General features: G+C 36.7%; 1 protein-coding gene across 1 annotated transcript; it reads left to right on the forward strand.

The window, feature by feature from the left end:
- The first annotated feature begins 351 nt into the window (after positions 1–351).
- On the forward strand, positions 352–11,678 carry LOC134309878 (tyrosyl-DNA phosphodiesterase 2). The gene is made up of 7 exons (XM_062991288.1): positions 352–393; positions 6,398–6,449; positions 6,686–7,204; positions 8,602–8,693; positions 8,776–8,894; positions 9,631–9,801; positions 9,897–11,678. The coding sequence occupies exons 2-7, from the start codon at positions 6,421–6,423 to the stop codon at positions 10,182–10,184; spliced, it is 1,218 nt and encodes a 405-aa protein (XP_062847358.1). The 5' UTR covers positions 352–393; positions 6,398–6,420; the 3' UTR covers positions 10,185–11,678.
- Positions 11,679–12,466: the final 788 nt, after the last annotated feature.

Here is a 12,466-nt window from a genome sequence, read left to right on the forward strand (position 1 = left end):
AATGTAAAACAATATTAGGAACACCCCAACAGTGATCCTCCTATACCAATGAATCATCGTTTTAATAGGTGTGGTAGTGCTATGCCCATTGTTAGTGTGGTGTTCCAAATATTTTTTGTATTCTTTTTATATTTATTTATTTAATTAATTTATTCTTATTATATATTTTACTTTTCCATCAGATCCCTGTAAGATAAAACAGTAATAACAAAAGAGAAAAATATTTTTCTACAAATATTTGCACCCTCTTCAGACCAGTGTGGTGCACTTACAGCCTAAAACCAGAAACGAAACAGTCATGTAGTTCTTATTGGAGAATTCAGCAAATCGAAACATAAGCGGTCTATATACGATCCGTCTGGTCGAGTTTAATCGGGTTGTGCAGAAAACCAGGTAAGACAGGACATTCTTTACCAAATTGTATGTAATTAATAACAATGTTCGCCCTTAAATTTCATTTATTATGTAGTACTTGTTAAGAAGTTCATATTCACACGTTTTGTCAATTTACAAAACGTGTTAATAGTTCAAATAATTCAGTATTGCAGTTACAAGTTTATCAACTGCTTCATCATCATCATTTTGCTAAGTAGCAGTAGACAAAGTAACACACTTTTGGTTTTAAAGAAATTGTGTTTGTTTAGTTAACATTTTTACATACGTTTGTGTGAATTATAAACCTTGTATTAAAAATAAATGTTTAGGCAAAGTTGTCAGGAAATGTTAGCCATATAAACGGCAGGACTAAAGCTGAGCTTCAGTTAATCCTCTTAGTGGACAGATATTTAAAAGTCTTTTTTCTATGTGTATATGCTGTTTAATGCTGTCACGCGTACTAACGCGCGTCCTGCTCTAACGATACGGACTCCATTTCCTATAATCCAACGGACTCTCACATGACAGGTCACCTGCCCCCAGTCAGCCAATCCGGCACGCTCATCATCGCCAGTGTTTTGATTCGTTTCAGCTGTTTTGAATTACATGAACTTTATTTAAACAGTCCCGTTTGGTTATCTCATCGCGAAGTATTGCCAACTCAGTTTGCATACCGAGCGTTCTTGATTACTGTTTATTGCTATTACCGTGTATGACCCATTTTGCCTTCCGTGTTCCCGTTTTTGCCTTCGTCCTTTGGTTTTGTCTGCTAGTTTGTTGATTTTCCGGTTTTGAACTCTGCCTGCTCTTTGACACTTATTTTGGATTATCCCTTTGATATTAAACTTTGCTCTACACTCCGCGAGCGTCTGGTCTGTTTCTGCCGCGTGACAAATGCTAAGTTCACACTACACGACTTTCAAAGTGTTTAGATCGCTGTACAGTTCACACTGCACAACTCGATCTCCTGTAATCGGGAGTCTTTTAAGTCGTTGTGTATTTCACACTACACGACTGATCGGCGTTAGGGGATCACACACTACACGATCTATCACCGGCAGTGTTGCCAACAACTCAGTAAGGAAAGTAGCTATCGGCTGTCCTAATAGTCGCTAGAAGTCGCTAAATGACGTCATCGCCTAATATGCAAAAGCAATCAGGGCGGACCGTGACGTCATCTGTGGGCGTCACAGTGTAGAGGCTGTGAAACGGCTATTGCGCTGTTCTTTTTTCTGATTGCCTATCATCTAATTAAATGTTGATATTTTCAAAGCAATGCACTGTGTGATATGAGGCGGTAAAAGTGCTCTAGACAGTACGAACGCTTGTACTAAAACAGTGACCGATGAATTTGGGCAGTACAGAGCTCTTATAACCAGTAATAATGGAGAGACATAGTGTCTCTATGTGGTACCTTTAGTACTCCAGGTTACGCTTTTTTTACATAAAGCTTTTTCGATTCTGCCGAGAAGCCGATTTTCAAAACCCCGAGCTGCAGAACCAGCACACAAGAAGTTAATCTAGCTAAACACATGTACATGTGGAGCTTTTGGACTGGATTTAATGGTTATTTCACACAAATGGATGTTCGTGTCGTGGAACTTTAGTGATGTTTTATCGCTCAAGCGGAGAGCTGAGCAAATCGGCTATTTGAGCCGAGGGTCGCGGTGAGAGCGAAGCGCAAAACGATTCTCACGTGATGAACTAAAGAAAACAATAACTGGGTGATTCTTCAATTGCGGGCTCTTTTTACCATCTTAACTTTTGAAAAATAAAATTAGTAATAATTTAGTTTTAATTATGTCAAGATAATGCTTACATGCTTTAGAGCAAAGACTTAATGATGGCTACAATTGAGCTTATATAGAATTTTTATATTTCATATTTATTAGCGAAGTGGCATAGCAAAATGTCATTATGTGTTGGTAATGACGTGTTGCGGTATTGACAATTTTTACTTTTTTTAAGAAAAAGACTAGCTAGGCCATGGATTTGCTAAAGCTAGTCAACAGCTAGTACAAGATGCACTTTAAATACATGTAAATAATGTGTACATTTCTTTTTTTATTTTGGTAAAGTACTGCCATATTGATGTAAATGGTAATGACGCTGAATAAATATACTCCATGATCAGGAGGAATACATGATTAAATTACTCACATTTCCAGACATTAAAATGTCAATCTTCTCTCATGGCTGGCATGTGCTTCCTTGCGAGCCTTTGTTTCCATGGTTACAACATAAACAAGTGTTACCTTCAGATGATTCCCTACAGAAACCATACACTGTTGCGGTAATGACGATAATGCTGGGGACAGTAATATATTGCTCAAGGTTGCATAGGTTATGCATATGCATAGGTTGTACAAATATGAAAATAAAAATTACATTTTGTTTCTTTTTAACTTATAATAAAACTCATATTGTGATTTTTATAATGAATTGATCACTTTTTAGCATTTTATTAGAGCAGAGAAGTTTTAAAGTCTGGGTTGGGGACAAGGCCAAAGTAGCAAAATGTTGATGTTTAAATCATCATAAAAAATGGAAATCATAATTATTTTGGTATGTAATTTTTTTAGTGATGCAATGAATGATCTTTTTAATACCTAAAATATTTGTTTTGTAATAAAGTATTTTTAACACAAATTTATAACCTAGGGACGTAAAAGTTCCCCCAATTGAAGAATCACCCAACTACGACAAACACGTCTACGTCTTCTTATCACCAATAGTTGAGCGATGCTTTTTACATAAAAATGAACATCTGTAACAACAGCTCAAATGCTCACACATAATCTACACGCTCCGCATTACTCCACATCACTACTCTTTACTTTCTTTAAGTAACGCCCACCGCTGATGACACGCGCTTGGTTCCCAAAACACTGGTGGAAACGCGGGTTGTAAGACTGACCGCCTGTGAGTGCTTTGGGACGGGGGAGGGGCTCACGGCAGCACCCGCTGCTCGTTGAGGACAGTAACTGCAGAACGATATGTGCTTTCATGTCCCCAAAAGTCTCAGATAACACCAGAAAAAGTCGCTAGATTTGTCGCTAGTCGCTTTAAAAAAAAAAAAAAAGTCGCTAGAGGGGTCTGAAAACTCGCTAAATATAGTGACAAAGTCGCTAAGTTGGCAACACTGATCACCGGGAGGAATCGCAGACGAGTCTGTTTGGTCTCCCAAACTACATTTTTATCACGAAAACACACGCGAGAAGTGACAGGGGGCGTAATAATACCATGTTCAAAACAGTGTTGCCAATTTAGCGACTTTGACGCTATATTTAGCGAGTTTTTAGACCCCTATAGCGACTTTTTTTTTTTTTTTTTTTTTTTTTTTTTAAAGCAACTAGCGACAAATCTAGCGACTTTTTCTGGTGTCATTGGAGACTTTTGGAGACTCGGACGTGAAAGCTTATATCGTTCTGCAGCGGGTGCTGCCGTTGTTCTGTTGATTTATCCTAGTACCCATTGATTTGTCCTAGCGAGCATGCGCACATCTGTTTTGGACTTGTTGAATGGAATGACTATAATTCTTTCTGTGCTACCTTTTCCTAATTTATTTCTGCTAGCGGTTAGTAATGTATGGTTTTAGTTTTAATTCCTTTAAAAGTTTAAAGTTTAAGTGTATGTAATGCCGTGATTATGTGAGTTATTTTTTATTCTATTTCAGAATTATGCAAGGTGCTCAAATTAGCTATACTTGATTGCATACAGTTGATGCTATGTGTTAACGTTTTATTTAACCACGTTTATTCATGCGTTCAGTGATTTAAGAGCGTTTTTCATACATCCAGAAAAGCCAATCATTTTTAAATAACCATCTGCGACCTTAACATTACGACAACACAAAATGCTTTCTTAGCAGTTCATCTGGTACAGTAAAGTTAATTACTGAGTGAATATATTGAGTATTTATTTCGTTATCTTGTACTTGTAGCTGTTTGTATACGTAAAACAATTTTTGTTGCTTTTTCCTTGTCAGTTCTGTTCTAATTATTTGTTAATTATTCCATGTTTTTTGTAGCTATAGATAAGATCTGTATGATCTATAGTTTTCTCACTGGGATCTTATCCAACAGGGTATGATAAATCACACTGCGGTAAAGGTGGTTTCATATTCGCATATTCGGATTTCTTTCTTCAATATTTACATTTTACATTTTCAGCATTTAGCAGACGCTTTTATCCAAAGCGACTTACACAATGAGCTCAACACGATGAGCAATTGAGGGTTAAGGGCCTTGCTCAGGGACCCAACAGTGGCAACTTGGTGGTGGCGGGGCTTGAACCGGCAACCTTCTGTGTACTAGTCCAGTACCTTAACCACTGAGCTATCACTGCCCTCAGCTTTTAAAAGATGCGTACAAAAAGGCTAATCTGTGTAACTGGTCATTGTTGGCAGTCAAGACAATTAACTACAACTCACTACTGTAATAGATGCTTTTAGCTCAGGGACCGTCTAAAAACTCACATAACACAGAAACAGCAGCAAATAGCGATCATAGGGGTACAAGCACTAAAACCATTTTTTTGTTTTAGGAAATACTTTTAATAGCTTATTAACAGCTCATCGCTTTAAATTATGATATAATAAATGAACAGGCTTCACCCAATATTTACACCTGTCAGACTACTATTATTAGTTTATTTTTGTGAGGTTTTGAGGTTTTCTGAAATGAAATAGTTTCAGTGGCTTTTAAATAAATTTTCTGAAAAATAAGTTAATCAAATAGAACCAACATGACATACATCACCTCTTTAATTGGCAACTTAATTACTGCCTTATTAAGCTGACAGAATTTAATAATAAAAAAAATCAATACCTTCCCAACAATTCTTCAAAACGCTCCACAACAAGTTGAACTTCATCAATTGGAAGCCAAAAGACATACTACACCTGCTATATTGACCGTGTCACCCTTTATTACAAAGTAATAACTGAGTTTTATGAAATAATTTCAATAGGTTTTAAAGTATTTGTTGTATTGCTCCAAAACAGTTGTAGTGTAACGCACATTACATACTACAACTCTTATATTGATACAGTCACCCTTTATTTCATAGTAATAACAGATTTTTATTAAATATTTTCAATAACTTTTTAACCAGTGGTCATATTGCTCCAAAACAAGTTGTATTTTATCAAGTGTAACCCACATTACATACTACATCTTTTATATTGATACTGTCACCCTTTATTTCATAGTAATAACAGATTTTTATTAAATATTTTCAATAACCAGTGGTCATATTGTTCCAAAACAAGTTGTATTTTATCAAGTGTAACCCACGTTACATACTACACCTTTTATATTGATACTGTCACCCTTTATTTCATAGTAATAACAGATTTTTATTAAATACCTGTATATTTAATAACTTTTAAACCAGTGGTCATACTGTTCCAAAACAGGTTGTATTTTATCAAGTGTAACCCACATTACATACTACAACTCTTATATTGATACTGTCACCCTTTATTTCATAGTAATAACAGATTTTTATTAAATATTTTCAATAACTTTTTAACCAGTGGTCATATTGCTCCAAAACAAGTTGGATTTTTTCAAGTGTAACCCACATTACATACTACAACTCTTATATTGATACTGTCACCCTTTATTTCATAGTAATAACAGATTTTTATTAAATATATTCAATAAGTTTTAAACCAGTGGTCATATTGCTCCAAAACAAGTTGTATTTTATTAAGTGTAACCCACATTACATACTACAACTCTTATATTGATACTGTCACCCTTTATTTCATAGTAATAACAGATTTTTATTAAATATTTTCAATAAGTTTTAAACCAGTGGTCATATTGTTCCAAAACAAGTTGTATTTTATCAAGTGTAACCCACATTACATACTACAACTCTTATATTGATACTGTCACCCTTTTAATAACAGATTTTTATTAAATATTTTCAATAAGTTTTAAACCAGTGGTCATATTGTTCCAAAATATAGATTAAATTTAAATTCATTTTAACTTTTTATTGTTGTTGATAGAAAAACCCTCTGTACATCTGATAATGGAGGGCAAGCAAGATCATGGACACAGGTATATACCAAGTAAAAACTTGTTAAACAATATATTTACAAATATATAAAAATATGACATTGCTCAGATTTTTTTTTACATAAAACCATAATTGTTAATATCAATAATTATTTGTGTGATAATATGCGTGGACATTTTCATTATACATTGTTGTGTGATAAAGCAGAAAATGAATGAATGTTGGGTGTTGGTTTTATAATACTGCTTGTGTAACTTGTACCTTGTTTTCTATACAGTCCTACTTCCACAGAACTCCCAGCAGAGGGCGACAGAGACAGTAATACAATTCTTGAAACTAACGCTACTCAAGAGAAGATACCAGTCAAGAAAAAAAACCGAGCAAGAAAGAATCGAGGTGCAAAGAATGTATCAAACCAAACTCTGAGAGAACAACCAAATCATGATCAGTCTCCTGAGAAAGGAAAAGTGAAAGTAAAAACCGAACATGCCTTGACTCAGACAACCACTGACCAATCGACTCAGACTGAATCTCTTCAGGACGTTTCCACCCAGAGTCCTCCACTCCAGTGCATCCACATTCATCCTACAGAATCTAAATCAACTCAGACCATTAAGAAAAGGCTCTCGTATAAGCAAGTATATGAGGGCAAACTGGAAGCAGAAGAGGACCAGATCAGTTCTCCTGATAACAACAGAGACCTTGAGCAGCTGATGGTGCTCACCTGGAACATAGATGGCCTGGATCCTGAAGATCTCAGGGAACGAGTCCCCAACTTATTGCTTAATTTAGGAAAGTAAGTGGTGTTTTGGTGTATTTAGTTTAAGCTTTAACACAGCTACTGGGTGTGTAACCTTATGCTTAAATGATCTCAGGTTAGTGTGGAAAAACAGGTGGCAAGATAATTTAGTAGGGGAACATAATTAGTGCAAACTTTCAAGTTTTGTAAGTGCAATTAATAAAACTTGGTATGGGTTGTCCAACAAGCCCATAGTCAGGTGTTTGGGTTACTGACACACACATTAAGCACATTTCAGTACTGAGTAGACAGGATACTGAAAAAGAGAAATCATTAATGGTTGGATGGTTGCCCTTTGTACTCATTGTTACGAGGGGAGAGACAGGACCCAAGATGCAGAGATTATAAACAAAAATATTTTATTGAAAAAAAAAACAGATGACAACAAAAGGTGACAGAATGAAACAAAAGGTAACTCTGGCGAACCTCGATCGATGCCGCTGGCCACTGGAACACTGAAACACAAAAAGAGTATAACAAGGGCAAACACAGTTGAGCCGCGAACCCCGATCGCCGGCTTGCAAAGCAGTTGCACGCAACGCTGTGCCATTTAGGAGCGGGTTTAACCTGAAGGCCGTGCGCTATTAAAGCGTCGAAGCTGCACGCACTGAACTATAGCGTTCAGAGAAATGAGCCTGAACTCGCGTGAGCGCAGTTTGGGTCATCAGATGGCCACGCCATCAGCCGCAGGTCACTGTGCTGGGAAGAAGCCGATCTGTTGAGCCTACAAAAAGGGAACCGAACTCACGTAAGCGCAATTCGGGCATTCAGATGGCCATGTCACCCGCCGCGGGTCGCTGTCGCTGGGAAGGAGCCGATCTGTTCCAGATGGGCCATGTCACCAGCTGCGGGATGCGGTTGCGGGGAAGGAGCCGATCTGTTAGGATCAAAGAAAAAGGAACCGAACTCGCGTAAGCACAGTTTGGGGAATCAGATGGCCATGTCACCCGCCGCGAGACGCTGTTGCTGGGAAGGAGCCGATCTCCGTGGGCCGCTGTTGCAAATGAAACCAAGTTAAATGAAACCAAACTAATAAAAATCAAACAGAAGGCACGACAACCTGTGGCTGCACAGTACCTGCTTAAATAACAGGCACAGCTGCAGGTTGTCAGCCTGAATTAGAAGGCCTCTGATTTAAGGCTTTTGTTCCAGTGGCTCTGTCATTCCTGCGACGCCGGGAACCCGAGGTAAGTTCACCCGACGCCGCAGGAACCCTTACACTCATCACATTTCTTTAAACTCATTATAGCTTTTCTAGTAGCTGGTGGACCAAAACTCAAAGTGTTACTTTAATTTGCCAATTTTAAACTTTTACTTATGCAATATTAATTATTCAAATAGTCTCCAAGAAGACCCTGAATTTAAATGTCTGATATTCTTTGCTTATGTTAAAGGTACCGTCCAGATGTAGTACTGCTACAAGAACTTGTTCCACCTTATCTAAACATCTTAAAAGAAGTTATGACAGATTATGATTTTCTGCAGGGTAAGACTAAATATAGAACACCCACCTTATATATGTGTTTTACTTTGTGATTATATTTTATTTGTAAAATGTTTCCTCATAGGCAGCGAGGATGGATATTTCTCTGGAATATTGCTTAGAAAGTCCAGAGTAGAATTACTTCAGAGCACCATCGTGAAATATCCCACTACAGAAATGAGCAGAAATCTGTTAATGGCTGAGGTAAGTTTAATTATTTGTTATTTTTATTTATGCCATCAATTCTCCTTTATACTTTTTATGTTCAGTACCAAAAAATATTAATATTCCATTGAAATCCTTGGCTTCTGTCACATTATACCATGTAAATAAAAACATTTAATGTAGTTTTTAGCTGCATTTATACATTATAACACAGTAAAAATTGTAAAAACTACGATACGTTATTGTAATTTAATTAGTTAAATTAACTAAATTGGTTTGGATGAGTAACCAGCCCCTTAGAGTAACCATAACAAACTCGCTCAAGTACAACTCATCACCTTCCAGATCACACACCAGGCTAACTGGCTACACCTGACATCAACTGTAGTGGTTTTGAATATGTTAGAATAGAATAAAGTACATATGAAACTAATGATTTGCTTATATCTGAAGGAAATTTGATCACCTAAATTTAGTGTATTCTTTGTTAGATGGTGGATCTCCTTTGTGACAATACAGAAATACACAAAGTAAAAAATAGACAAGGTTTAATAATAATAAAAGAAGAGAAACACAGTACAATACAGTACCAGTAACACTGTTCTGGAAGGTTCCACAATTGTCGCCTTATCTGCAAACAAATCCAACACGGTGTGCAAAAAAGCAAGGGGTCTGAAAACTTACTGAATCCACAGTATAGATGTGCCACTACTGATGTAGTTATGAACCTCCTCCTTTACAACCCTAAGTGCCCTTAAATGTATGTTTTATGCAGGCAACCTTCTCAGGCCATCAGTTGTGTTTCATGACTTCTCACTTGGAAAGCATGAAAGCCAGCTCACAGGAGCGTATGAACCAGATTCGCAGGGTCTGGAAGAGGATGAAGGAGGCACCAGACAACCAGACGGTCATATTTGGAGGAGACACCAATCTAAGAGACAAGGAGGTATGTATGTGATGAAACTTAACCCATCTCTTTAACAACTCTATTTTTGTCAGAGTGGGACTAGCATGTATTGGCTTTATTGTTCTGTGCATTAGGTAAATAAACTAGGAGGTGTACCAGATAGTATTACAGATGTATGGGAAATGCTTGGAGAGCCTGAAGACTGCAAGTACACCTGGGACACAGTCACTAATAACAATAATGATGTCACCTTTGCTGCACGGCTGCGTTTCGACCGCGTTTTTCTCAGAACTGCTAAGGAGGACGCTCAGCTAAAACCAGTAAGCATGACACTGGTGGGTCTGAAGAGACTGCTGTGTGGCCGTTTTATCAGCGATCACTGGGGCATTCTCTGCACATTTTCTTTCGAATCATCGAAGTAGTGAGATGCCGGTATTTTCTTTACGAATTTTATTTTATTTAACAGCTTTTACATTGTTTTGTTAAAAGATAAACTATTATGAAATTGTTTTATGGTGCCTTTTGCTTTTCTTCATTGGGAAAACTTATTATATCAGTAATATAGCTTTATTGTTGAGGATTTGGGTGTGTGTTCAGGTATTTTCATTTCATGATTTTTTAACATGTAATCTACACAGAATGTGATTCTGAATATTTCTAAATTAATAAATTATTGCTGTTGAATATTAATTATTATTAATAGCAATTGGCCACACCAGCAAGCAACGGTTCATAAAAAAATGCACATTTTAGGGCTCGTACTGTTCTGTGGACTTTGCAGTGTTAAGAGATTTTTGTGTCACTTAATAGATTTTTTGGTTATTTATCAACCTGATATTTAAACACTTTTGTTTTCTGTTAGGCAAGACTTTTAACTTAACAGCAGTGTGTTATCCAGCTATAACAGGCTATCAGTGTTAGACTTCACTGCTATTGTATGATCACAGTTTTTTATGATTAGTCAGTGGCTCAGTGTAATGATGCAGCAGCAGGCCATTGATCTCAGTTTGTTCAATTTTGCTAAGTCAGTTTAAAATAAAAACTGTGGTTGCAGGTAACTCAACGTCCCCTAAACTTAAAATCTTTGAAACTCAACGCCCTTCGTCGAGAAATTTGTACCCTTAAACTAAACGTTTTCCTTAAACTAAACGTGTTCAGTTTGTTTTTCAAAAATGTATTTATTTAATTTCAAATTAACAATGAGCAGTCGCTTTGTTCAGCGCTTGGCTTGAGCGGTGCGGTAATACGTCATCAAAGTGTGCATACGAGACGAATCTGCATTCATGTGGAATAACCGTTTAGCTGGATTTTCCTACCTGTTTTACTTTTAAACTTGTGTTACAGCTCAGGGTTCTGAGAAATTGTAGGAATCAGCTTTTTATTTCAGTGTTTTTATATTTTATTTGTGTTATTTTCAGTGTATAAGTGTCACCCTATTATTTTACATAAGCCTAAAATATATGCCAGTCGATGGGACCATGGAACGCATTAACAGGTTTCTCATACATCCTTATGGGAAAAAATACCTTGAAACTCAATGCTTTTTAAACTCAACGCCACTCCCAGAACCAATTGACACTGAGTTTCAAGGTACCACTGTAAAAGCCAATTTCACTAACTGACTTGGCAGAAAGACTAGCAAATGGGCTAAGTGTAGGAGCTAGTTGCCAGTTTTTGCTGCTGTGTTGATTTTTGGGAAATGATTTTTGCCATGGGGTGAAACAGATTCACATACATAATGAGCTTGTGTTTCTTTCTGAAATGACTTATATAAAAGCATAGGCAAAATGTTACAGTTTTAATTTAAGTAAATGTATTCTGGTCATCCTATTTAACAATTATACAATCAGTTTTTAAAAATGATGCTGTAAAAACAGAACACTACAATGAAAACAAATAAATTCTTTAAAAGAGTATTTCAAATGTATTGATAAAGCACTTTATACAGTAATACAGTCTGTGCAAATTCTAATGATTTGTGAATGTCAAAGAAGATCATTAATAATGACATGGAAATAAACCCTATTTAATCAACATTAATTAGTATTTCTGTGTTTTTCTGCCGTTCATGAACTTTACACCTCATTAATACGTTCCACTTTATTCTCCACTGGGGGGCACTCTTTAACTTTCTTTTGAGTTTTACGTCTAACACCAGTAAAATTTACGAATGGATGTAGTGGATAGTGTTGTTGATATACAGCTTCAGCAACCCAGGTTTGGGGCGGCACGGTGGCTAATTGTCGCCTCACAGCAAGAAGGTCCTGGATTCGATCCACAGGTGGTCCGGGTCCTTTTTGTGTGGAGTTTGCATGTTCTCCCCGTGTCTGTGTGGGTTTACTCCGGATGCTCCGGTTTCCACCCACAGTCCAAAGACATGCAATGTGAATGTGCTGTTAATGAATGAATGAATAAATGAATGAATACACAGTGCATTCACAGTGTAAAGCAAAGTAAGTGGTCAGTCTACAAAACAGCATTTTAATAACCTATGCCGTACCAGAAATGCTTCCCATAAGTCACCTTAATGTAACCTTAAAGGAAAAAAAACATAATCTTTATATTTTTAGAAATATCTTATATCATCCTGTCATCTCATTATACACTGGCTAATAGACTGCCAAGATCTATAACAAATGCAGGCTTTTCTGGCCATTATCAGCATTGTTATTTCAATGCTATAGCATTGCTCACCATTATATGC

The sequence above is a fragment of the Trichomycterus rosablanca genome, chromosome 3 (genome assembly GCF_030014385.1).
Source record: "Trichomycterus rosablanca isolate fTriRos1 chromosome 3, fTriRos1.hap1, whole genome shotgun sequence".
Classification (NCBI taxonomy): Eukaryota; Metazoa; Chordata; class Actinopteri; order Siluriformes; family Trichomycteridae; genus Trichomycterus; species Trichomycterus rosablanca.